At 41.7% G+C, this 24887-nt stretch overlaps 1 protein-coding gene across 4 annotated transcripts in view; it reads right to left on the bottom strand.

Moving 5' to 3' along the window:
* Positions 1 to 702: 702 nt before the first annotated feature.
* Positions 703 to 24887, bottom strand: part of Mre11 (MRE11 homolog, double strand break repair nuclease) — a 46122-nt gene continuing 21937 nt past the window's right edge. For all 4 annotated transcript variants that reach the window (XM_027410828.2, XM_027410827.2, XM_027410829.2 and 1 more), the window contains exons 11-20: positions 24113 to 24239; positions 21992 to 22095; positions 20511 to 20684; positions 17973 to 18035; positions 11553 to 11769; positions 10160 to 10240; positions 7579 to 7637; positions 6314 to 6378; positions 4132 to 4207; positions 703 to 1403 (exon numbers count right to left, since the gene is read on the bottom strand). In XM_027410828.2, coding sequence (XP_027266629.1) covers positions 1350 to 1403; positions 4132 to 4207; positions 6314 to 6378; positions 7579 to 7637; positions 10160 to 10240; positions 11553 to 11769; positions 17973 to 18035; positions 20511 to 20684; positions 21992 to 22095; positions 24113 to 24239 — 1020 coding nt within the window. In that variant the 3' untranslated portion in view covers positions 703 to 1349. The remainder of the gene's footprint in view (positions 1404 to 4131; positions 4208 to 6313; positions 6379 to 7578; positions 7638 to 10159; positions 10241 to 11552; positions 11770 to 17972; positions 18036 to 20510; positions 20685 to 21991; positions 22096 to 24112; positions 24240 to 24887) is intronic.

Genomic DNA, 24887 nt, shown 5'->3' with positions numbered 1-24887 from the left:
AACAATGTAAGCCCAAGTACCAATGTCTATGAAGAACATCAGGCTGTTGTGCCAGTAGGTGCCACATTTTCTCAAGGAGTGTTTGAACACACTTATAAAATGAAAAGGATTGGCAGAGTTCTTTGTTGTATGGAAGAGGGAATGAGATTATTTAACTCAACTCTGAAGGGGTAACACTTTTATTTCCTTCCTAAAACAAATACGAAAATATAAACTTGACATAGCTGTTTCAGTCAGTTTTCAACTCGTCTATTCAGAGGTGCTGTGTAACAGCCAACACGAGGATAAAGTATTGCTGATGAGAAAGCCAGGCATTGACATTGAGCAGCTCTATTTCAGTATGTCAGCCTGATCCAACCACAAAGGTCAGCTGGCTGCTTTGCTGAAAAAAAAAAGCTTTTCAATATTTTTTTTTTTTTTTTTTTTTGGTTTTTCGAGACAGGGTTTCTCTGTGTAGCTTTGGAGCCTATCCTGGCCATCACTCTGGATACCAGGCTGGCCTCAACTCACAGAGATCCGCCTGCCTCTGCCTTCCGAGTGCTGGGATTAAAGGTGTGTGCCACCAATGCCTGCTTTTCAGTATTTTTAAGACAGAAAAATTCTCTAACCCTTTTCCACCTGACAAGTATATGAGGGAGAAGAAGAAAGTGTGACATTAATGACACAGATCAAGAAAATGACAATAGGAACATAACCCGAATCTCTGCTGCAAAGTGATTGAAAAAGAAATGTATTTAACAAAAGCTTTATACTAACTATTAAAATACAAGGTCCATTGAGCCCGATTCTTAGAGGCTGATCCTCCAGTGCTGAAATTCACACACAGTGACTGACACGGGCAACAGGCTGCTCCACAAGAGGGCCTTGCTTTCTGGGGATGCAGGAAATAATTACAACATGAAGGGACCAGATCTGTGAGCTTTCCCATCAACTCTGCGATCTGTGACACAGGAGGCCGACAGTCTTTGACCATGAAGCATTGACACTGAGCTTTTTCTCCAATCCTCACTCAAGAACGGCATTTTAGCAAAGCTCTTACACACAGGAAACAGTTATGTCAGGAAGTTAACATTCTCAACATGGCAGAGCATCCTCAGATAGTGCCAACAGCCAGACTACAGACTAAGGAGAAGCAGAACTCTCCTACTAGGAAATGGCTAGGAAATGGCTTAATGGAGTCACGTTCAGGAAACAATCAAGTATAAACCTTATATACTAGCTTCCTGGTTGGTAGACTTTTCAGAGTCCTTGGTTAACGGGGCAGTTAAAACATCGTCAGCTTTAGAGTCAGCATGCAGTGCTTTGATTTCTTCCTGTATCATGACAATCATGTTCCATTAAAAACATTATTATCTTCGGCTTCTTAGAGAACTACTGCTCATGAAAGGGTCATCGTCATCGTCCTGAAATGACACAAATGTTGCATTATGTCAGCAACCACTCATCCTCTGTTGACCCAAGACAGAAATTCTTATTATGCAAAATAGCATCAAGGGAAATGACATTTATTTCACCTATTTCCGCTGATACTATAAAATGTAAATGCCCAAGTCAATTCTTTGACATTAGAATAAAAATCTACCAGGTCCTGGGTGAGATTGCATACACCTATAAAACACAATGCATATTTCTCCCAGTCACAAACCTTAATAAAAGGAAAGAAGGTATAGAAAACCCAGGACAGAAAATATTCAAGTCACTTCTATTCTATTCGTGAAGTTATCTCATTCACATTATTATTTTTTACTATTATGTGTATGTGCATGCACACACATGCATGCTTGTGTGCCCTGTCAGGACAACTTCATGGAGCTGGATTCTCCACCCACTCTTTGTTAGCTTCAGGGCTCATACTTGGCTGCCAGGCTTATACAGCAACCGCTCTACCCACTGAATGCCTTGCTGGCCTCCATTACACTTATCACTGTGTTTGCCTTCTTGGAAATTCAGGCAACAGACAGAGAAGCCACAGGGAAACGCTTCCTGTCACCCATTTCATGATAGAGTAGATTGCTTTCAGCCCAGTGGAGGAAAAAGCCGAGCAAAGCTGTCTTTCGGCTTTTGCAGAAAAAAGTAGATGGTATATTTCCAGTGTTCTCAAACCAATGGACTGTAGGCTACAAGCATGGTAAGAATAAATATGACACTAAGAATTTAATGAGAATGAAAACAATCGAGGGCCAGTGGCACAGGGGTGTCATCCCAGCTGCTATGGAGGCTGAGGTGGGAGGATCACATGTTCAAGGCCTGTTTGAGCTACAGAAAAAGTTCAAAGCCTTGGTAACTGTGTGAGGCCCTGTCTCAAGGGAAAGAGAGAAAAGGATAGAGTTATAGCTCAGTGGTTAAGAGCTTGCCTAGCATATGCCAGGCCCAGGGTTCAAACCCAGTCATAAAGCAAAAAACAACTAGTAAGCCTTATATAAAGACTGACTATATAATCTGATAAAAGATAGTATTAAATAAATTGTACTTTATAGCTATATATTTGAAAGATAAATTAATGTTTATAAATTTGTTTCCATTAAGATGTTAATAAAGGCAAATGATTACTTAGTATTAGACTTTATTTATGACATTAACAAATCCACATTTTACGAAGTTCTCTAGTGAGAAATGGATGCCTTGAGGATCACAAATTCAACTGTTTTGCTGATTCATTTTCCGTACTATCAAAGTTAGGCCTTGCTAAAGTCATATGAATGAAAACTGAAATGTGCCTTCAGTTCTCTGTAGTTAAATGAGAAAAGTATATACACTTTCTTTTCTTCTGAGTGTATGCATTTTTGTGATGTACATTTGCTTATAAGCCCCTGGAATCCATGCATCCCGTACCTCAACATCTATGTGAGTGTTGGACATCAGGTCTCAGGTTCTCCTGCTTATGCAGTGAAGGGACCAGCTCCCCATTTCGGCAGCCATAACAGCCAAACACGTGCTTGTCCTGACCTTGCCTTAGTCACTAGGAAGTCAGATGTCTGCCTCGTGGCAAGGGACCAATCAGAAGTTAGCTGGTGGTACTATGCTTTACGGCTCTGGGTATGCTTTAAGGACAAGTGCATAGCAATGATGCGCAGAGCATAGCAACCACCCTGAGAGGGCCTATGGGCCATAACAACCAGTTGACCAATCAACACAGGGCAAACCCTCCAAGCCTGGAGGCACACCAATCCTGAGCCTGTGCGTACCCCTAAACACTCCTCTTACGCTGCCCTATAAGATCTCTATGCATACAGTTCAAGCTGTCTTTCCTAGCCATCCGCCATGGCGGGTGGGTTAAAGACCCAAGCTAACATGGGGTTAGCTTATTAAACAACTATAATAAAGCCTCATGCAGTTTGCATCAAGCTTTCAACTCTGCCTGGTGATTGGGGTGACCGTGGTCCTGGGCTGAGATCCTGGAGGCCTGAGCTTTCTGGGGGTCTTACAGCAGCAGGCCACCCCTTGGTATACACATTTTAAATTCTACCATTCATGGGCATCAGATGTGTGTCTTTTTCCCTACTGGCAGCAATATGCCACCATGAATGGTGACATGAGCTTTTTATGTTAAGAACAAAACATCTTCTACAAAGCCTACAGAGGTTTAAGTGGCAGCCGTGTGGGAACAGGACAGGCCAGAGTTCCATATCTCACAGTTATGCCCCTTTTCATTAAACAACAGATGAACACAGGGGAGGTATGTGCACCTCTTCCCATTCCTTGTGAGTTAAAGCCTGTGAGAGCTGGTGCAGACCACCATTTTGTTTGTGCCGAGTACCTGTGCTAAGGTGGCATTCTGTCCAGGGTAAGGAACATGGTGGGTATAGGGAACATTTCACCAAAGTAACCTTAGAAGCCCCTGCACCAGCATCACCCAACTCTCCAAATATGAACAGCAGAAGCTAAAAGAAAAAAGCCAGCCCATCTCTGATCCTGTTAATGGGACAAATAAGAGCAGAGTGAACATTGTGTTTTAAAAACTCACAGGCCTTTACAGGTAATTACACTGATGGGCACTTACTGACTTTTAGCCTTACGGATCACAGCAAGGCTATCAGGGAGCCTAAAAATATAACCAGTGTTTAGCCAGTGGCCTCCACTTACATTTCATAGACAGTTAAAGTAAGAAAAAGTCAATGACATGACTATTACCTCATCTGATTCAAAGTCAACCCCCTTGGCTATCTGGCTCTGGGACATCCGTTTGCTAGATGTTGTGCCTGGCCACCTGAGGAAGAGAGAAAAACCAAGGAGTAAATGAGAATACTGTAAAAATGCACTACTAGTCATGTGTTCAATCCCAGAGCAACCACTGAGTACAAACAACACACAGCTCTCTTTAATATATATATCTATGTATACTAAGAGATAATATACTACATATACATACTATGTGTATATGTGCATCCTACAAGCTCTATTTCTCTGAGGAGTCCTAAGAACAGCAATAATTGTTTCTCAATTATTGAATGTTTTTATAGTAAACATTTTCTAATAAAAACAAAACCCTAATTGTAAAAAAACCATTTCCTGGCTATGTTATCCCCTCTACACCTAAATTTCATCACCTGTCAAATGGGGAAATGTTTGTTTTTTAAAGAGCTATGTGCTAATAATAAGCTTAAGCAGTAGACCATAGTCTGACATGCTAGCACCACCCAAGCACTAACTTAAGCAGTAGACCATGGTCTGACATGCTAGCACCACCCAAGCACTAACTCATGTCACCACTATAGGGTCAGCTCCCCTCCACAGCTGTACTATGACAGTACTCCCCCTTCACAGGTACAGAGAGGATCTTGGGACAAGCTCACAGCTCTCCGGAACATCTCTGCCACATCCCACAACACTCGTTCTTTTCCATAAGCACTCACAATCAAGGGCCTGAATCATAACATTTCACCCACAATTATGAACTAATTCAATAATCCTTAATGCAGTTGTATGTGTTCATCCCCTTCCAGGACAATTTAAGTCAGCTAAGTCTTCAGCCTTATCAAAATTTGTTACATACCATCAGACCTAATAGAATGTGAAAACAGAAAGTGTTAAACAAAAGAAAAGGGGGCTACAGATTTTTTTTTTCTTTTTAAAGAAAATACATACACTAGGTACATACAGTGCCTAGAGGACAGATGGACCCTCCTGGAAGTGAAGTTACAAATGGTTGCGGGCCATCATGTGGGTACTAGGAACCAAACCCAGGTTGTCCGTAAGAGCACCAAGTACACTCAACTGTTGAACTATCTTTCCAGCCCCCTCGATTATTTTAAGTAGAAATTTTCATTAATTAGGTTTTAAGTAAATAGTACTTACCCAAAATGTTAATACATGAAAGAAAACAGTGATTTTTAAGTAGTTTAATAAATATTCCAAAGTGAGTCAATTAAGTACTCCAAAATTAAGTCTACTTCACCCACTCTAGAGTAAGTCCATGTTAGCCTGGTAAGTACTCCTGAGTAAGTCCACTCAGTACTCCAAAATAGGTCCATCCAACCCCATAAGTACTCCAGAGGAAGTCCAGTCAGACATAAGTACTCTAGAGGAAGTCCACATCAGCCACTTAAGTACTCTAGAAGTCCAGTCAGACATATAAGTACTCTAGAGGAAGCCCAGTCAGACATATAAGTACTCTAGAGGAAGCCCAGTCAGCCACATATGTACTCTAGAGGAAGTCCTGTCAGACATGTAAGTACTCTAGTAGAAACCCAGTCAGACATATAAGTGCTCTAGAGGAAGTCCAGTCAGACATAAGTACTCTAGAGCAAATCCAGTCAGTCACATAAGTACCCTAGAGGAAGTTCAGTCAGTCACATATATACTCTAGAGGAAGTCTAGTCAGCCATATAAGTACTCTAGAGGAAGTCCAGTCAGACATATAAGTACTCTAGAGGAAGTCCAGTCAGTCACATAAGTACCCTAGAGGAAGTCCAGTCAGACATATAAATGCTCTAGAGGAAATCCAGTCAGACATACAAGAACTCCAAAGTTCTTATCAATCTCTTCATGTGTTTTGCACAGCTCTGTGTACATGAAGCACAAAAAAATTTATATAGAAAAAAAGAAAACCAAAATCCAGAATTCACAAAAGCATTCTCTATTACTGAAGAGACAAACTTTCATGAAGAAGGGAGCTGGGCAATAAAGACAAGGGGACATGAATCACAGGCTATTTTTCAAAAGAAACAGAGCAATGCTGAATCATACTATTTTCATTTCTATATATTGTGCTAGATGAAAAGAATTCTATTTATCCTCTCTGGCATAGAAAGACGTATTACCATAGAATTCTGGATCATTATACTTTTGTTTTTGAAGGAGGTCCCTGGCCTACCTTTGATCAGCCTTGGAACTGGTAGGAAAAATGTCATCTTCATCAGATTCATCCACTTCAATAGTCTACAGAAGGGAGGAAACAAAACAACAGGTTCATCTGAATTAAATAACAGAGTATCAAGATGCACATGTAGATATGTGTACAGGCAAACTACATAAACACAAAACTCAGCCGCGTGTGTGGCTCAGTGGTAGAGCAATTGTCTACAGTGAGGTCTGATCTTCAAATAGGGGGGCAGGGCAAACCCAACCTGACCTCCATAAGGTATCTCTTCCTTCATAAATGTTATTCACTGCTCCAAGGTCCACTTCTCTCCTGGCAATTACTGAACCAGGGTCCCTAAGGACACAGAATGTGACTTACACTGCTAATGCACCCCTGCCCTGCAGTTTTCTTCCTAGGTTCTGATAAAGTAATGGACCTTCAGTGTGTCAGCTCCAAGATTTTCTTAAGTAGCCCAGGCTAGTTTCAAACTTGCAATCTTCTGGCTCTGCCCACTGAGTGCCAAGATTACTGATGTATGCTACCAAGCCCACCTATCAGCTCCAATTTTAAATAAGGTATAACATCAGGAAGTAGCAGATAGGTAGATATTACATGTTAAGAGCCAACAAAGATCTACATCAACCTATCATGCTCTGCGTTTTGTGTTATCTTGACACTTGACAGGTATGTGCTATGTTTTCACTTAACTAAAGTGCAGATGAAGAAGGAGCCAACGACACAACAATGAAAGGGCAGCTGGCAATGCCAAGGGCCCTGCTACACAGCCTGCAGTGCACAGGATGGGCCTTCACCAAGCAGAATCATCTGGCACAAGATGAGTCTCAGCCTGGGGCTTAAGATGCCTGGATTGTGACAGTGAGACAGGAGGCCAGACCTATCCTGAATTCTCTATCTCCCAAGGGGCAGCAAGGCCCATGTTGTATCTGCAACAGGATACAAGGATCCCAAGACTCTGGTCTACTCAGTCTTTAGGCCACACCAGTATGAAATGAGCGCCCCCATTGAGGAACACACTTTCTGTGTCAGGGCTTAAAAGTAGGGCCATTCAGTTCAGCACTGCTGCCCTTTAAAATGCTACCATACACACAAAACTAATGGACTTCTAATAATGTGAACCATTGGGTTTTGTTGTTGGTTTTAAAGGAGACTAAATAATCAAGTTCTCACCAGTGTTGACGTTCACACTTCATCCCCATTAGGAAACTCATAACTCAGCAAACAGATTATTAAAATCAAATCTCTAGCAGTTTTCTTACCTCTGAGTAATTTTTAGTGGCAGTGTTTCTGGAAGGCTGCTGTCGAGTAGATCTGAAAGCTAACATAAAAGGTGAAATGCCTGTTACATAGTTCTTAAAACAATTCAAAAAATCTACTCACTTCCTCAGCTGAAGGATTTTAAAGTTCTACCTACAAAAACTTGGAGATCAATTAGAAAACCAATTACATATTCTGGAATCTGAAAAACTGTGAAACTATATACACTGGAAGTACACAGAATCCACCTATCTGCCTCACGTTTTCCCAGCTTGTTCAAATATAGTAACAAGCAGAATTCATACATTAGAAATACTTTATAGACACACCTGGAAGATGAGGTCTTCCACTCAGCCGAGAGAACTACACTAGTCCTCCCAGCCTTGCAGCTGACACAAGCTCCTGAGGCCTCAGCAGCTTTCACTCCTCTCCCTTGGGCAAATGAGGACACCCAGAGGGGAATCCTACAAATCATATATCCTTGACCCCCTGATAAAATTTTCTTAAATCCTCACATTTTGCTTTATAGAAACTTGAAGTCTGGCTAACTTCCAATAGATCCAAACACCTGGCTGAGTTTTGTTTTCTCATTTGCTAACATGTCATTTGCTAGCATCAAACATAGCTTCTCCAAGACAAACTCCACTATAAAGAGGGCAAAGACAGACATTAAAAAGTCAAGGTATCCTTCAGAGTGAGGTCTTTCTACCCAGCCCAATGTGATTACTGCTCAAGCTTCCCACCTTGAATCCCTGTCGGATCTTGTGCTGTGAGAGGAAGGTGAAAGGCAAATGTCCAGGTCTCATCAGCTCTCTCACTCACTAGCCTCACCCTACTTTCTAAACTGGAGAATAAGGGCAAACAAACAGAAAGCCAGGGAGCCCAAAGCTTTCAGAGACGCGCTGTCAGGACTTACTAGCAGTCCCCAAACCCTGAGGTCCTGGAAACCAGGAAAACTTTCTTTTGATCCCTAGTGGACAGCAAACGATGAAGGAATACTTATGAAACACGTAACATTCACTAGAAGACACACTGTGCTTTATAATGAAGATCATGTGCGTCAGCAGTTCAGAGGTCTGGCTCTGGAGCTGGACCCATTCTGACTTTCTAGCTAGCACCCACTGCCAAGTTACTTGGCTTATTCAAGTCTCAATTTCCTCACCTGCAAAATAGTGCCAATATTTCACACAGAAAATCGCTGAAAGGACAAAGAGGTGCTTAATGCAAATTGCTTTGGCAAGTGCCTGGCAGGAAGTAGTCATCCATACACAGAGCTATTAGCATGAAAATGAACAGAGTGGCTCTGGGTAGAAAATCACACAGAAAGGCAGTGGCCACGGTGTTTTTTATCTGCTCAGTCACCATCTTCTGCTGACTAACTTCAGTGAAAAAACACCTGGCTGTCAACTCTCATTTACAGCATATATAATTCTTCTTTTCCCAACAGTAAACAATCTTGTGCTCTGTGGAGCTTGCCTCATTCCACCTGTCCATTCCTCTGCCTACAGTGGATATCTAGAAGTACAATTTCAATGATTCATCTTCCGGGGGTGCTGACAGCCAGCACTCCAGGTTAAAAACATCATATGCATATATGCATGTAACAAGTAATGAAAAAAGATTTTGAAAGAACATGAGGGGGTATAGGGGAAGGTTTGGAGGGAGGAAAGGGAAGGGTGAAATGGTGCAATTATAATAAAAAATTAAAGAAATAATTTTAAAACACCATTAAAGATAGAAATATGAAAAAAAAAAAACCCTCACCAAGCTAAATGTGATAAAAAAAAGACGTTTTGTGTATCCATGCTAAAAAAAAAAAAAAAATCAGTCATGTCTAGAGGAACAAAGGAGACTAATGGAAGTGAGGAGGGTGACAAGGGGATAGAGGGTGGGAGATATACAGGAGTTTAAGAGCAGAGGAGAGTATCTGACAGTTAAGGCTTTTCCAGACACAATGAAACACACCTCTATGAGCTCAACGAATCCTAAACAGGACAGAGAAAAACACCAGATTTAGATTTAACCTGGCAAAACTGCACAGGACCAGAGTTAACAAGCTGAAGGAAGAAGAAGAGGTTATAAGTGTCTACTGATGCACTTGGGATCCAATTGTTTTATCAGCCAGATTCATTACGTCAGCTTAGTGCCTCATGTACACTGAGGACATTCCCAGGACCCTCTATCAGGCAGCTGACTTGGCCATATGCTTCTCTCATCCTTACCCACCCTCACTGACCCCACTTCTCTATGTATTTGGGAATCTCTGTCAGAGGAAGTGAAGTTATACTGCAGAAGTTACCAATCCATTAAAAAGTTAAAAAGCACCAGTAACTTGGATGTATGGCAAAGATGTCTCAGCTTTCCATTTTGTTTTCTCAGTAGCGTGGAGATCTCCTAGGGCTTGGCACATGCAGGGCCACTGCTCTACTGCAAAGCTGCACCTCCAGCCCTAAGATAACCTCTAAAGAGTAACCTACTGTCATCTCCACAGCTGCTGACTACAGTGAGACTTACTAGTGAGGCAGCATGTTTGGTCTCTCTGTGCGGGAACTTACCAGTGTAGTCACTACTGCCTATACTCACCGTCTAGAATGGACATATTTCTAGAGGTCGATGTAGTGGCCTTTGAGCATCTGCCTCGAGTAGCCGTCTCCTGCCCAGTGTCTGCAAGTAGAATCACAAGTGGTCAGTAACAGTCCTTTGGCAGCTAAGTGACCACAATGCAGGAGTGAAAACTCAGTAACAGACTATGCACAGAAAGCTAGCAGTGTAGATGAAAAAGACTGAGGGTCAGATTTCAGACTGCACCTAGTCACATTGGTCCCCCATTATAGCTGAAGGACACACACTGTAAATATGAAGATGGTAAACACAATCATGGACAGATTCTTCAGAGCTCTTTTTGTTGTTTGTTTCTGAGACAGGATTTCTCTGTGCAGCCCTAGCTGTCCTAGAACTTACTATGTAGACCAAGCTGGCCTCAAACTCAGAGATCCACCTGCCTCCCAAGTGCTGCTCAACTCTTCAGAGCTCTTATATTAAGTCACAATGTATGTTACCAGCTCATATAGTTTTTAAAAATTTTTCTTTTATTTTTATGTGTGAGTGTGCTTAGTAAGTTTATGTGCCCCACATGTATGCAGGATCCTGCAAAGCAGAAAAGGGCATAGGAAGTTACAGACAGTTGTGAGCTGCTGTGTAGGTGTTGGCAACTGAACCCAGGTTATCTAGAAGAGCAGCCAGTGCTCTTAACCCCTGAGTCATCTCTCCAGTCCTAAGAACTGTTTCTAGTGATAGATTTATGGACCATTGCAGGACAACAAGGCTAGCAATAACAGCTATGCTGTGACTGCCTTTAGAAATCAAGTTATTTAGAGTGGTTTTCATCTTTAAACAAGCTCATGGGGACTATAAGCTCATGGAGACTACAAGCTCATGGAGACTATAAGCTCATGGGGACTACAAGCTCATGGAGACTATAAGCTCATGGAGACTACAAGCTCATGGGGACTATAAGCTCATGGGGACTATAAGCTCATGGGGACTATAAACTCATGGGGACTACAAGCTCACGGGGACTATAAGCATGTAAGTTTTTTGACTTTTGATAGTACTAATATTTTTATAATCTGGATTTGCAATTTGCTAGCCATTTTCCTTCATTCCCATTGTGTCATTCTTTACTCCTCCATCCATGAGAGAATACATACAAGAGAAGTGCACAGTGAAGTTCTTAATTATAGCTTTAAAACAACTAAACCCAATGTCGGATGTGGCCAGATACAATCCATCTGAGCCAAGGGTGCCTATCACAGCTGCTCTACAGGTGCCTATCTACAGCTGCTCACAAAAAATAAGTAAATAATTGTTTTAGAAATAAAACCTTGTAATTCAATTCTGACCCAAGGACATGATTTGGAATTTCTCTTCTAGCTTTGCAAGTCTGAAGTGTTGAAAGGCAAAGATGAGTGCTAACCTCGGCCTCTCTGAGATCCTCCTCTTGATGCGGTGCTCTGCCCTCTGCCTCCTCTTCGACCTCGGCCTCGGCCCCGGCCTCTGCTGGGCACTGCTGACAGGCTGTCATCAGAGTCATTTGCTGTCTGTTCTGCTATATCGAAACTCAGGTCGTCAGCACTGAAGGCTGAGGCAGAGTTCTCTGACTGCGATCTGAGCGCCCGGGCCCTGCTCATGGCCTGAACAGCAGGGACAGCACATCAGTAGAAGCAGCATCTTACCCACCACTGGTCCAGTCACATGGACATTCATCGTCCCACTAACATTGTCATGCACACTAAGTGTGCTATGCAAATGCAAAAGGACTCTTCTACCAATCCCATTCAATTACCAGTACCTGTACTAGAGCCTGCAGGAGACCTCTTACAAAGAAACTCAGTTTTGTAATCAGCACTTTCAGAACCAGAAGCAATGCTGAAGATCCAGCCTCACCCTACACAATATTTGCAAAAGATGATCCTGAGCATCTTTTTCAGAATGAGCTCAGAAGAGGAGGAGGAGGAGGAAGAGGGGGAGGGCGAGGAAGAGGAGAAGAGAAAAAAAAAACTTGCAAAAATAGTTCTTACCTCTGAGTGGTTAAATTTTAGGGTTCATTTATTTTCTTATTTTTGAATATGACATTCCCCTAAAATAATACTTTTATACTCAGAAAACATGAATAATATGTAATCTTATAAATTGCTACAAAAAAGCTTCTGAGAAAAAAATTAACATCTTAGAATCAAGAATATCTACTTTCTTCATTTTGTAAGAAATCATTTAGAACAGACAAATTTGAAATTTAGCCAAACATTCTAACTCTAAAATCAACAGATTTTTCATTAAAAAGAGAATGAAAGCAAGTTGTGCCCTGACCTCTTCACTCAATCAGTCAAAAATACACAAAGGGAACAAACCCAAAACAGGTTTTTAATATAACTTGAAAATCACAAACAGTGACCCTGAAGAACAGTTAATAAATACAGGCATCTGGGGGAAGCAGGGAAGTGAGAAGTCACAGTGCTGAAACAGCTCCCACACCTGTAACAACTGCCTTCTTACCTAAAAAGCAAGTTATGATCTAATAGTAGGAGACCAGGAATTCCTATGCTCCAATAGGACATAGCTGGCAATGAGAGGGAGGCTAAATGATACGGCAGGATAGGAGTTGGGTGGTGGATAGAGTTGCAGGATATGGGGTAGGAAGGAGGTAGATTAATTCAGTTTCGAAAAAGTTAGGAAAGGGCTCAGGAGATGGGCTTAGTAGACAAAGTGTCTGTCTTGCAAGCATTAGGATCTGAGGTGAAGCCCCAGCAATCACATGAAAGTCATGCACAGTGATTGGCACTTGTGATTCCATCACTGGGGAGGCCAAGAATGGAGGATCACTGGGGGCTCACAACCAGTCCAGACTACTCGGTGAGTGCCAGGCCAGCAAGACATGCTATGGTAAAAGGGGGGTGGGGGAGGCTAGGGAGATGGCTTGCTTGTTAAAGTGTACAAACATGAGGACCTTGGTTTGGGATTCCAGAACATTCATAAAAAACTGGGTGCCATTGCATGTGTCTAGCATGGCAGCTAGGGAAAAGACAGACAACCTTAGGAGCTTGCTGGCCCAGCCAGCTCAATGCAATCAGTGAGCTCCAGGTTCAGTAAGAGACCCTGTCTCAAAAAATCAGGCAGAGACTCATAGAGGAGGACACCCTGTGTCAACCCCTGGCCTCCATATGCAGCACCAGATAGAAAAGACATCCAAGACTGTCTTCTGCACACGTGTCCACACACACATATACATGCACATGCAATGTTAGGATAAATAAATGACTTGTAATGCAAGTCTTTAAAACAACCTAAAGGGACCCAAGTGGGGGGGGGGGAAGATGGCATCAACAGTCTAATTATCCAAGAAATTTTTGAGAAAATTATCTGAAAACACCATCCCAGCGCTGGAAAGATGGCTCAGAGACTAAGAGTGCTAGCTGTCGTCATTGCAGAGGGCCTGGTTAGATTCTCAGTAGCCACAAGGCAGCTCACAACCGTCAGTAGCTCCCTTTTCAGGTAGTCCAACTCCCTCTTCAGGCCTACCAGGATACCAGACAAGCTTGTGATTCACGGACATACAGACAGGCAAAACAGCCATACACATAAAGTTAAACAAACAAACAAAACAAAAACCACCATCCAGACACAAAGAAAGTTTTCAGAAAAGCTAGCCAAATTTCCAAGAACAGAGCTCACTGCTATTTCAGCAATTGCTGAAGCACAGAACAAGTGCTCAGTTTTCCCAAAGCCAGTTCAACAGGACACAGACAGAGCTGAACATATAAAGAGAAATAAACAGAACTGTGCTTATGAATACAGTAGGGAGTACAGGAGTATCTGCAAGACTGACATGCAACTAACAGGGTTTACAGAGTGACAGCAGGACAGGCAACACAGGGAATGTATTGAAACAACTCGTATGGGGCTGGAGAGATGGCTCAGAGGTTAAGAGCACCGACTGATCTTCCAGAGGTCCTGAGTTCAATTCCCAGCAACCACATGGTGTCTCACAACCATCCGTTATGAGATCTGGTTCCCTCTTCTGGTATGCAGATATATATGGAAGCAGAATGTTGTATACATAATAAATGAATAAAATCTTAAAAAAAAAAAAAACCAACTCGTATGGACAGAATACAAAGAGGAAGCCCCACATTCTCCCTCCAAAAGGCTTTAGCTTTCCACTAGTCCTGATTTAAGCCAACAGGCTTCAAGAACAGGTGAACATTTATTCTACATGGCAAAAAATACTAAGTATGAAGGGAGAAGGAGAGAGTAAGAAAAGAGAGAGAAAGAGGAACAGGGGAGGGGGGAGTTAGCCTCCACACTACTATAAGCAGGTGCCCCACAGGAACACTTTATAAACATTAAAATGAACTGTTCATGGAGATTGAGGGTTTAGCTCAGTGGTACAGCATTTGCCTAGCATAAGAAAGGAAGCATGAATCAAGAAAGAAGACCTTGCCACTGAAATGCACAAATATCAAATCTGTAGTAACATAACACAATGAGAGGGCTGTGGGGAATACGCGCTCAAGAACATCAGTGATTAGAAGGCAAGCCAGTATCATACCTCTAAAGCATCAGCGATGCCCAACAGCATTTAAAACCCTGATGTTCCACTGTAATGTTTATTTTTGAGTGACCTACCACTATTTCCAAATCACCTTTTTTTCTTTTTCTAAATACCATCTTTTTATCTTAAATATTATAGCCAGTGTTCTAATTCATTTCTATGCAACGGCTTGGAATTTACTGACTCTAGGATTTATTCTTCATCTCTACCCATTTTGCACCCCCAAGTCCCTGGGGACCCCAGTTCTGCTCCATTCCTATGACTGAGGAACACAGTATGGCATACAGATGAAATACTAGATTGTCCATTTGAATCTGACTTTCCCACTCAGTGTGCATTCAGATTTCAGGCACACTGGAGCATGTGTTAGGCTGTAATAATGTGCTAACACTCCCTTGCAGGAGCGCACATTTTGCTTATCCAATGGCCTATTGATAGACACTTGGCTGTGTCTAATTTGGCTACTGTCAATCATACTCTAAGAGCACTGGTATATGAGTATCCACTTGAGATTCTACTTCCAATCCCTTGGCTGTACACTTAAGCTGGAGTGTATGAGGACCACATGGTAACCCTGCATCTCATCTTTCTCAGGAGAAGCCATATTGCTTTCTGCCCCAGTGGCACCAGGTCCTCCTACCAGGAGATACAGGGCTCCAAACTTTCCACATAGGTGTCAATACTCACACTGGGTTTCATTTTTGTTTCTCTAATGTGGGTGGTTCCATGTCTCTGCATACTTAGAATCCTAAGTGCTGATAGAGCACTTGAAAACCTTTGAAAAGATGTATCCAAGGCTTTTGTCCAAGTTGCTGTTATTGTTGAATTTTAGAAGCCTTTTTAAATGCAATGTAGATACCAACTCCTTGTATGTATAATTCATAAGCATTTCCTCCCATTCTGTGAATCCTCCTTTCACTCTGCATGGGGTTCAGAATCACATTTTGAAAGGGTGTACCAATCCCATCTAAATTTAGAAAGGACCTAAGATTTTATAAGCCAGAAAAATCAAGGACTGTGTGCCAGACTACGAACAACCTTATATGTTTAAAGGATTGCAGGTGTAGGATTGAGATCATGGATGAAGATCACAGGCCTATAAAATCCAATCTTTACTGGTCCTGGTCCTGTGTTTCCAAGTCAACTTTTGTCTAAAGAAATAAGAGTTTTTCCCTTGTAAACAAGAAGCTATATGGGATATATTTTTTCCCTTTAAATGAAAGGACTAATACTTCCATTTGTCTGTTAAAATAACTGAAACATGGTACTAGGATTCATATTCTGAGCTCAAAGACTCTGACAAAGTTGTGAATTACATCTTGGGAAAGTGTCAACTCTATTACTCAAGGCCTAATAGGATGCTGAGGCTGAAAACCCTGCCAGCACCCTATAGCATTCTGGAAGTGCTTACTGCTATGGTTTAATATGCTTTCTAGACTTTCACATGCTATAAATTTCATCCACAAAGTCACACATTTCAACAGTATGGTCATTGCATCACGAGGCCTAGCCTCATGAATGGGTTAATCTATTCATGGGACTGATGGATTCATGAGTTATACAGTAACTGGTTCTGTTATGAAAGAAAGTAGCACACTCACTGCCTCACTATGTCATGCCATCTGACACATCAGAACCCTGCAGGAAGACTCTCATTAATGCTGGCACCATGTTCTCTGGCCTTCCCAGCTTCCAGTACTATGAGTTCAAAACATTCCTATAGTTTATAAATTATCCAGTCTCAGGCATTTTGATACAGCAACAGAAAACAGACTAAAAAGCCCAGGAAATCCTGCTGTCTGTAAATGTTTTAAAAATACAGCTAAGTTTTGCTGGGCAGTGGTGGCTCATGTCTTTAATCCCAGCACTCGGGAGGCAGAGGCAGAGGCAGGCGGATCTCTGTGAGTTCAAAACGAGCCTGGTCTACAAAAGCTAGTTCCAGGACAGCCTCGAAAGCCACAGAGAAACCCTGTCTCAAAAAAACCAAATAAATAAATAAATAAATAGCTAAGTTCCAAGCTTTCTTTATTCCTCTGAAGGACTCCCATTTGAAATGTTACATTTCCATATAAAGTAGTCATAGTCCCATTTATCTATTTATTTTTGGTGGTGATAGGGATAAATCCCACACTCTTGCACATGCTAGGTAGGCAGTCAATCACTGACCTATGCCCTCAGTCCCAGCTCTTATCCTTTTTAAAAAGACTAATGAAAAACAAGGCTAGTGGCTTCAATCCAAAAGGACTCAATGTAAAAACTGTTTTTATTATACGTTCAGTTAAAAGTGATAATCAAGATTAACCAGATGATCTAAGAACCAGAGAATATTTTTCTTTCTAGCACATTCTTTCCTATTTTAAGAGCACCTTGCAGGATGAATACAAATGGAATAAATGTAAGCAAAACCTTATTAGTTGTTTTTTTCCTTAAATTAAAAAGCACAACAGTTGCACCTAGAGCTGGCTTTGATGGACTCAGAAGCTTCCCGATTTTAGCCATTGATTGGCCACGCATAATATTATGATAACCTGGACCCCTGAATAGACATTGGCTGGCACCAAGTCAAGACTTCGAGGTACAAACGTGCTCAAAGTCCAGTACCACCATGTGACCGCGTCTAGTCTCAGCCTCCTTCTTTGTAAAATAGGAGATGACAGTGCAAGCACAGTAGCTATCAAAAATAACTTAATAAATATCTTATTCACACACACCTCAGTACTGCACAGCAAATTCGGGGTTAGAGACCAGACTTCTTCCACATGTGCTAGTAAAAAGCAGGATGCTCGGCACAAGAGCCACGAAAACTGCCAATTGGCAGTAATCTAGACAAAACCTCAGGAGCCAACAATGTGTGAAATAATCATGACACGGTGACAGTAATCAAAACACAAGAACACACAACCAGAAAACAGGAGTGTACATTTCAATCATGACTGCAGCAACCGCTAGACAGAGGCCCAGAACTTCAGTAAGCAGTTTCAAATCTTCCTTTCCTGACACTCAAGGAGACTGAGGATTTCAACATTCTAACTTGAAATAACTCTACATGTTATTTTCATTAATGAAGACTCTTCGTATCTGCCCACCACATGTACAAATATATTTCAATAAGAGCAGAAGGGAGAATAGCAACAGCCACACACTAGTCACTGATGTGAGCTAAGCTCTGGCAAGAGACTTTACTCCTGGGCACAGACCCTTGGGCGATCCGTCCAAATATACCCACTAACTCTTCTGGTTCACAAACCAACCTATGGACCCAGTACACTGCAGCTGGAAAATTACCTCTCGCACTTCATCGTCTTCTTCGTTGGTATTTCTCTGTCTGCTTTCTCTGAAACGCCGGACCTAGATCACAATAAAGAAAGTCAAACACTGTGTATGTTTTCACAGCACAGCCAATCAGAATACAGGTGACCAGAGAACAGAGTCATGGGCAACTTGGTGGTTTTTTGGTCTGTGCAGCTGAAAGACTGAAGAATCCACTCAAACTCTACTGGGAAAGCAGGGCACAGAATGGGTGTTTTGCTTGGGAGATCTGTATACCATACACAAGGAAAAGACCGTGAGCTGTGAAAGTCTGGAGTGAGAGGAAAGGCTTAGGAGAGACTTGTGAAAAGTCATCACCGAAGCCAAGAAGCTGGATGAAATTAGAAAGTGGGTATGTAGGTGCAGGGGTCCAAAGACCGAGCCCTGGAGAAGTCTAGCTTAAGCGGATGGAGAGATTAAAGTTACCAAGAAAGAGGACACTCCATCAAGGAGAGAAGAGTCCTGTAAGACCTGTAAGTTAAAAATGTCTCAAGAAGTTTGGCAGCAATCAAAGTAGGACCTCAACAGGGGAGCTGGCAAAATGAGTCACAGGAAACCTTGACAAGAGTGCAGCCTCACTGGAACCAGGGCTCAAAAGCCAGCATAGGAGCCAGGCATGGTGTTACTACACATTTTTAATCTCAGCCCTCGGGAGGCAGAAACAAGTGGATCCCTGTGAGTTCTAGGCCAGTCTGGTCTACACAGTGAGTTCTAGGACAGCCAAAGCCACAAAGAGAGACCCTGACTCAAAAAGAAAAAAAAAAAAAGGTTGGTAGAGTAAGGCATGGTGCTCTGGGTACCAAAAGTGCTGTCGTTCACAAAGAATGCAGGTGGAGTAGGCACAACTAGAGGGCATTGAGTCAGGTAGGAGGCAAACTGTTAGACACTGTTTTAATTCTCACAACCATGGAGGAGATTCCATTATTCATCCATTTTATAGATAAGACACAGACATCTTAGAGAATTCAAGGAGCAGGACACAGATAAGGCTTTTGACTCTGAGCACAGACAGTGCAGTTCAGAGGCCATGCTTTTGGCTACCATTGACATACAGACACACACACTGTGCAGCTCAGGAGTCAGTGTCACTAAAGACAAACCAACTAACTCAACACATCTAGAGTCACAGAGTGAGTGGTGCTGAGTACACACCTGCTCTGACTTGACCAGCACCTGGCACTGAACATACTATTTACACATAACACAATAAGGCTTTAAGAGGGCCATGCTAAATGCATTAAGCTGAAAGACAAGTGACTGCACTTGTGAAATAGTGTTTTGTCCTATGGAGAAGGTAATCCAAATCTGTAACTATGAGACCTGCCAGTGTGTTTGGAACCTCTAAGTATCTACTCACACTCATGCGCATGATGAAAGTGAGTGTGCCAGTGTGTACAGCTCTGCATTCTTATAGTACTGCTTACCTGTAACATTATACCGAAAACACTTTCTCATGTCTTCCAAACACATATTTTTGTTTATCTGAGACAGGGTCTCATGTAGCCCAGGCTGGCCTAAAACTAATTATGTACTGAGGATGACCTTGAACTGCTGATCCTCCTATATCCACCTTCTAGACACTGCACCTGGCCAAAATCCTCATAGTTAATAGCTATAAAAACTTCTAGATTGTCTGTGTAAAAGTGCTCAATAAAGAGAAGTTTCCTGACTATTCCCCACTGAGGTCAGCACTAGCAGCAATTTTTCTGTGTCTTTTCCTGTCTTCCTGTTGTCTTAAGAGAATTTCCTGAGGCCACACTAAGGAAGGACTTCCTTAGTTCCCCAGTGCCCACAGCCATGCTGCTTTCGTGAAGCTGTTCCAGCAAACCTCCTCCAGCAATGCACTTACTGCCAGTTTTCTAAGTCAGACTTGACAAAGAAATCCATTTACTATTAATGGCATTAGTTAACTGTGGTTAAATACAACATTCTCAAGCTTGTTAGACATTCATACTCCCTTATGAACTCCCTTTTCCTGACTTTTGTTCATGGCTCTACTGAAATGTTTAATATCTTCCAAAGCTTTATATGAGCCTTTTAATATGATATTGAAAATATTAGCCTTTTCTCTTGCACATTCACAAATAATTTCTCCACGTTCATACCCTTTAATTTTGCTTTTGACATACCAACATTTTAAATTTCAATCTCAATGGAAGTTTTTTCTCTGTTGCTCCTTGATATGCAGAGGGAAAACATGCTCCAGGTGAGACTCAAAAGTCCAATCAAAACTAATGAAAACAGTAAAACAGCAGCAATTCATACACTGCAAGCTTTATTCCAAAGCATTCTTAGGAGCTCTGAATGACGCCTTCTCTAGACAGAACCAACCTTTACTCAGCACCAGCCACATGTCAAACTCTGCTGGGTGCTGCTTAGACATTGTTTAATTTGTTCCTCATTTTATCCCCTCCATTTTATAGATGAGGAAACCAAACTAATTAGACTTAAACAGTGGTCAATCAAAACCAAAACAAAACGGGACTCTTGAGAGCCTATCTATCAGCAGCTCACCTCTTCGTCAATCTTGTCTTCCAGAGCATCGATATGGCGCTCCTTAAGAAACCGCTGTGTTTTCTCCAGCTGGTACTTCACTAATTCCTCGATGGCATCTTTTTCTTCCTTGTCCACAAATTCTTGAACGGCTTCACCCATCCCTCTTTCTGTCAGCAGTGAGAGCTGAACATTCTGCACAAGAAAACACAAGCTGTTTGATGCACAAGTACTATCTGTTCCTCATCTAGTAACTACCCAAGAGTGAAAACACAATCTGTTATGGGAAAAGATAAGCTGCGGGGGGTGGGGCTCAGCAGACAGTACTTTGCCAATGGCTAAAAATTAAAGGGCCAAAAAAATGGGAGTCAAATACAGTTGCAACTTCAGAGGCCTGAATGGCTGTGCCAGACCCGAGAAAGAAGCCATGGATGATGACTAGAAATGAGGTGAGACCATTGTGGGAGGAAAATGGTGGTTATAAAAATTTCCCCACCTCATTCTAGGACCTCTGGCTATGTTTTATGGTGAAGAAGTCTAACGCTGCATATGGCATTTGAGGCTTTTGTCATCTGGCTTTAAGCTATGGAGATTGTCAGGGGCTCTTTAGGCAGCCCCACATCATCACAGGGTTTCAGAAAGGAGAAGAGGGAGGCCTAACTGGGGAAAGGGACAGAGAAGCAACACTGCTGGCTGTGCACATGGACAAAAGAAACTCAGCCAGGATAATCGAGGACAGCTAGAGGCCTGATAAGGTCAAGAAATAGACCCTCAAGCCAGGCGTTGGTGGTGCACACCTTTAATCCCAGCGCTCGGAACGCAGAGGCAGGCGGATCTCTGTGAGTTAGTGGCCAGCCTGATCTTCAAGAGCTAGTTCCAGGAAAGCCTCCAAAGCAATACAGAGAAACATTGTCTCGAAAGAAAGAAAGAAAAAGAAAAGGAAGGAAGGAAGGAAGGAAGGAAGGAGGGAGGGAAGGAAGAAAGGAAGAAAGGAAGAAAGGAAGGAAGGAAGAGACTCTCCCTCACAAGTACCAGAAGTGCCAGAGGGGAACACGGCCCTGCTGACACCTTGCTTTCAGCCCAGAGACCAATGCCATTTCTGACCTACACAACTGCCAGTTAACTGATTTGTGTGTGTGTGTGTGTGTGTGTGTGTGTGTGTGTGTATTTAAATAAATACAACTAAAGAAGTCCAAGTAGCTTTGCTATCATATGGTTGTTTTGTTTAAAAAAAAAAAAGTAACTAAATGAAAAAACTACATTCAAACCTAAGATAAAATCTTAGATCAAGACTTACAACAGAAATAGAAGTACAACACAGTGCCATCAATGAGTCCTGTTAATTACATTAGCAATGTCCACCGAACACTTTGAAACAGACTACCTCACACTGGCTACTTCACACAACCACTGTGGAGTCACAAGTCACTTATGCACTATACATACACGATACTAAAATCTGCTGTCAGCCATTCTTAAAAACATGAGCTGAAAGGAGCTACCTTCTCCGCAGTCTGGAAATACTGCTTCACCAGGTCTTCTACTCTGAGTGTCGTTCCTTCCGAAGGAGATTTTGAAACAAGCTTCCCAAAGTTGATCTCTTCACCTACAGAAAGGAGGGCAGGAAAAAAAAAAAAAAAAAAAAACCAGCAGCTTCTATGACGCATTAAAATAGTCAAACTCACCAACTCCTCATAAATTTTAAGGCATAAAAGGCCTCAAATTTGCTAATGGCTTTGGTGTTATTTTGTGTTTGTTTCTTTTTCCACATAGTCCATACACACTTTAAAGACTATGGCTATTGCCGCTGTTCTACTAAGTTTGTCCCCAGACCCTTCATCACTAGATAACTCTTTCAGAGTCAAAACACTCTAAGAACAGACATATCACTTGATGACAGAAAGATGGTGAGCAAAACTTCAGGAGCACATAATAAATCCCAGCAGTACCCAAAAGTGCTGCTGATGCCACACCACACCCACCTACCCACCCACCCCAGTTCAAATAAAGTAACCCAGCTTCAATGACAATGCCTCTTACAGACTGGTAAAGTAACTGTATTGACTCTTAGCCCTGTGTACCTGTCAGCATTCTTGAGAACACTAACAGGAAGTATGCTTAATGCACTTCTGCTGACTTCCTGCGCAGGGCAGTTCAACAAAAATGCAGCAGATGTACAACAGTGCCCACTCTTGGCAGAGACACCATCTAGTTCAGTGCATCTCTTGCCAGGTGAACAAACACCTTTTTGAGTTCCAAGGCAGTAGTGTTAATACTTTTAAATACAATGACTATTCTGCATTTGCCAGATAGTGTGTTAAGGCCATTTACAAAACAATTCCAGCTTTATAAATGAGGAGTCTTAACAGTAGAGAAGTTATTAATTTATATAATTTCACACATGTAATAAAGTAGCCAAAGTAAGAAGAGACTTTCAGTTAAGATACATCCAGGTGACATCATTTCCATCAAACAACTCAAATTTAAATTAAAAAAGTATTCCCAGGTCAAAATCTACTGGGGATAAAACTCAAACAGAGTAAGGTTCATGTCAAGGAATCAGTAAGAAACAACTGATTAAAACTCACATCTAAAACACAATTCTTGCATGTGGCTTTCTGTTCCCCATAGCAGCATATATGACCTATGCTTCAATACCTGAAAGATGGCTTCCAGCTGAATTCACAGCATTCATAAATTATTTTGTAATTTTTTTCATTATTTCCTAATGTATGAACGTATAAGGCTCAGAGGCCAGAGGAGTGCATTGGATCTCCTGAAACTGCAGTTACAGACAGTTGTAAGCCACCATGTGGGCGCTGGGAATTGAACCTGGGTCGTTTGAAGAGCAGCCATTGCTCTTAACCTCTGAACCATCTCTCCCAACCCCTCATTCTTAATTTCTACCACTGCTGAAAATTCTCTTGCTAGTTATAAAAGAAAGGGCTCTCAATAATGAACATGATTGGTATTTCTTAGGAAAAGGCATTATTTTAGTTGATGACTTTGTTTTCTAGTTAACAGGACACTGTTTATAAAATTTAACTGGAAATGAACTACTCAATCATCAAAAATACCAAACTACAGGACACTTCTGGCTTCAAAAGTTTGGTCTTCCTAAAGCACTATATACACTAAGTCAAAATATTAATAATGCAAAAGTTGAAAGCTCATACTCTGATTATTAATCCATGGTAGGAAATATGTATTATGAACAATAAATGCCTCAAGTCTGTGAGTGCTATTACTTAACACCACACTTTAGAAAGCTGTGTTTGCAGACAAAAGCCTTCCTCTAAGCCCTCATTAATGGCCACAACTTTAAAAACTGAATACTGCTGGGTGGGTCAGTGCAAGCCTGCAGTCCCAGGACACTAAGGATCCAGAGTGTGAGACCAGACTGGGCTACAGAGCAAGACCTTGTCTCCAAAAGCAAGTAAGCAAACAACTAGAAAATACCCCAAATGCTCATTTTTCAGAAGATAAAATATTCCCCTTACCATTTTTTGTCTAACATTACAAATATGAAAATGTCTACTACTATTTTGCATTTATTTTACCAAAGACTGATTTATACAAATTCCAACAGAGCAAATTCCAACTTTTTAAAATAACCAGTTTACCTGTTTTTCCCTTTTGCTCCCTATGCCTGAAAAAGTGGATGATATCTTTGGGGTTAGCGACCCGATCCACAAATTTCTGGCTAAAGCGAAGAACACTAAAAGGTTCAAAGCCTCCACTGTAGTCCACCTGGAAACACAGGAAACAGTGTGCCAGTTTTTGAGAAATACACTTTTTTGGCACCTATAGTTTGGAATCTGTAGTCTGATACATATAGTATTTATATCAATCTAAAAGCTCAATACTTTTACATTTCCAAACTCATGTCCTATGTTTAATGATCATGATGATGTTAAACCATTTGTCCTAGTGACAGAAAAATACTCAGAAGGTGAAGTTTACACAAACACACTTCTTGTTCTAGAAAACAAGGACATGTCATTCCAGCATGCTGAAATGCACTGTCTCCCATGACAGCCGAGGTACACAACATGGGTACTAGCTGAAAACAAGGTGGGCCTTTCAGATCCATTTTTCAACTTTCAAAATAAAGGGATAAACCCTGTACTGGCTAGTTTTGTGTGTCAACTTGACACAAACTAGAATAGTGTCATCAGATAGGAAGGAGCCTCAGTTGAGGAAATACCTCCATGACATCCAGCTGTAAGGCATTTTCTCAATTTGTGAGCAATGGGAGAAGGCCCCACCCACTGTGGGTGGGGCCATCCTTGGGCTGGTGGTCCTGGGTCCTCCACTCTCTCTCTAAGCATTTCACTTACTACCTTTCAGAATAGTATATGAAGTCTGTATTATTATGAAAACCAGGAAGGTTTAATT

Source organism: Cricetulus griseus, chromosome 4 (genome assembly GCF_003668045.3).
Source record: "Cricetulus griseus strain 17A/GY chromosome 4, alternate assembly CriGri-PICRH-1.0, whole genome shotgun sequence".
Lineage (NCBI taxonomy): Eukaryota > Metazoa > Chordata > Mammalia > Rodentia > Cricetidae > Cricetulus > Cricetulus griseus.
The sequence above is the reverse complement of the archived record's forward strand: the minus strand, read 5'-3'. Positions and strand labels throughout refer to the sequence as shown.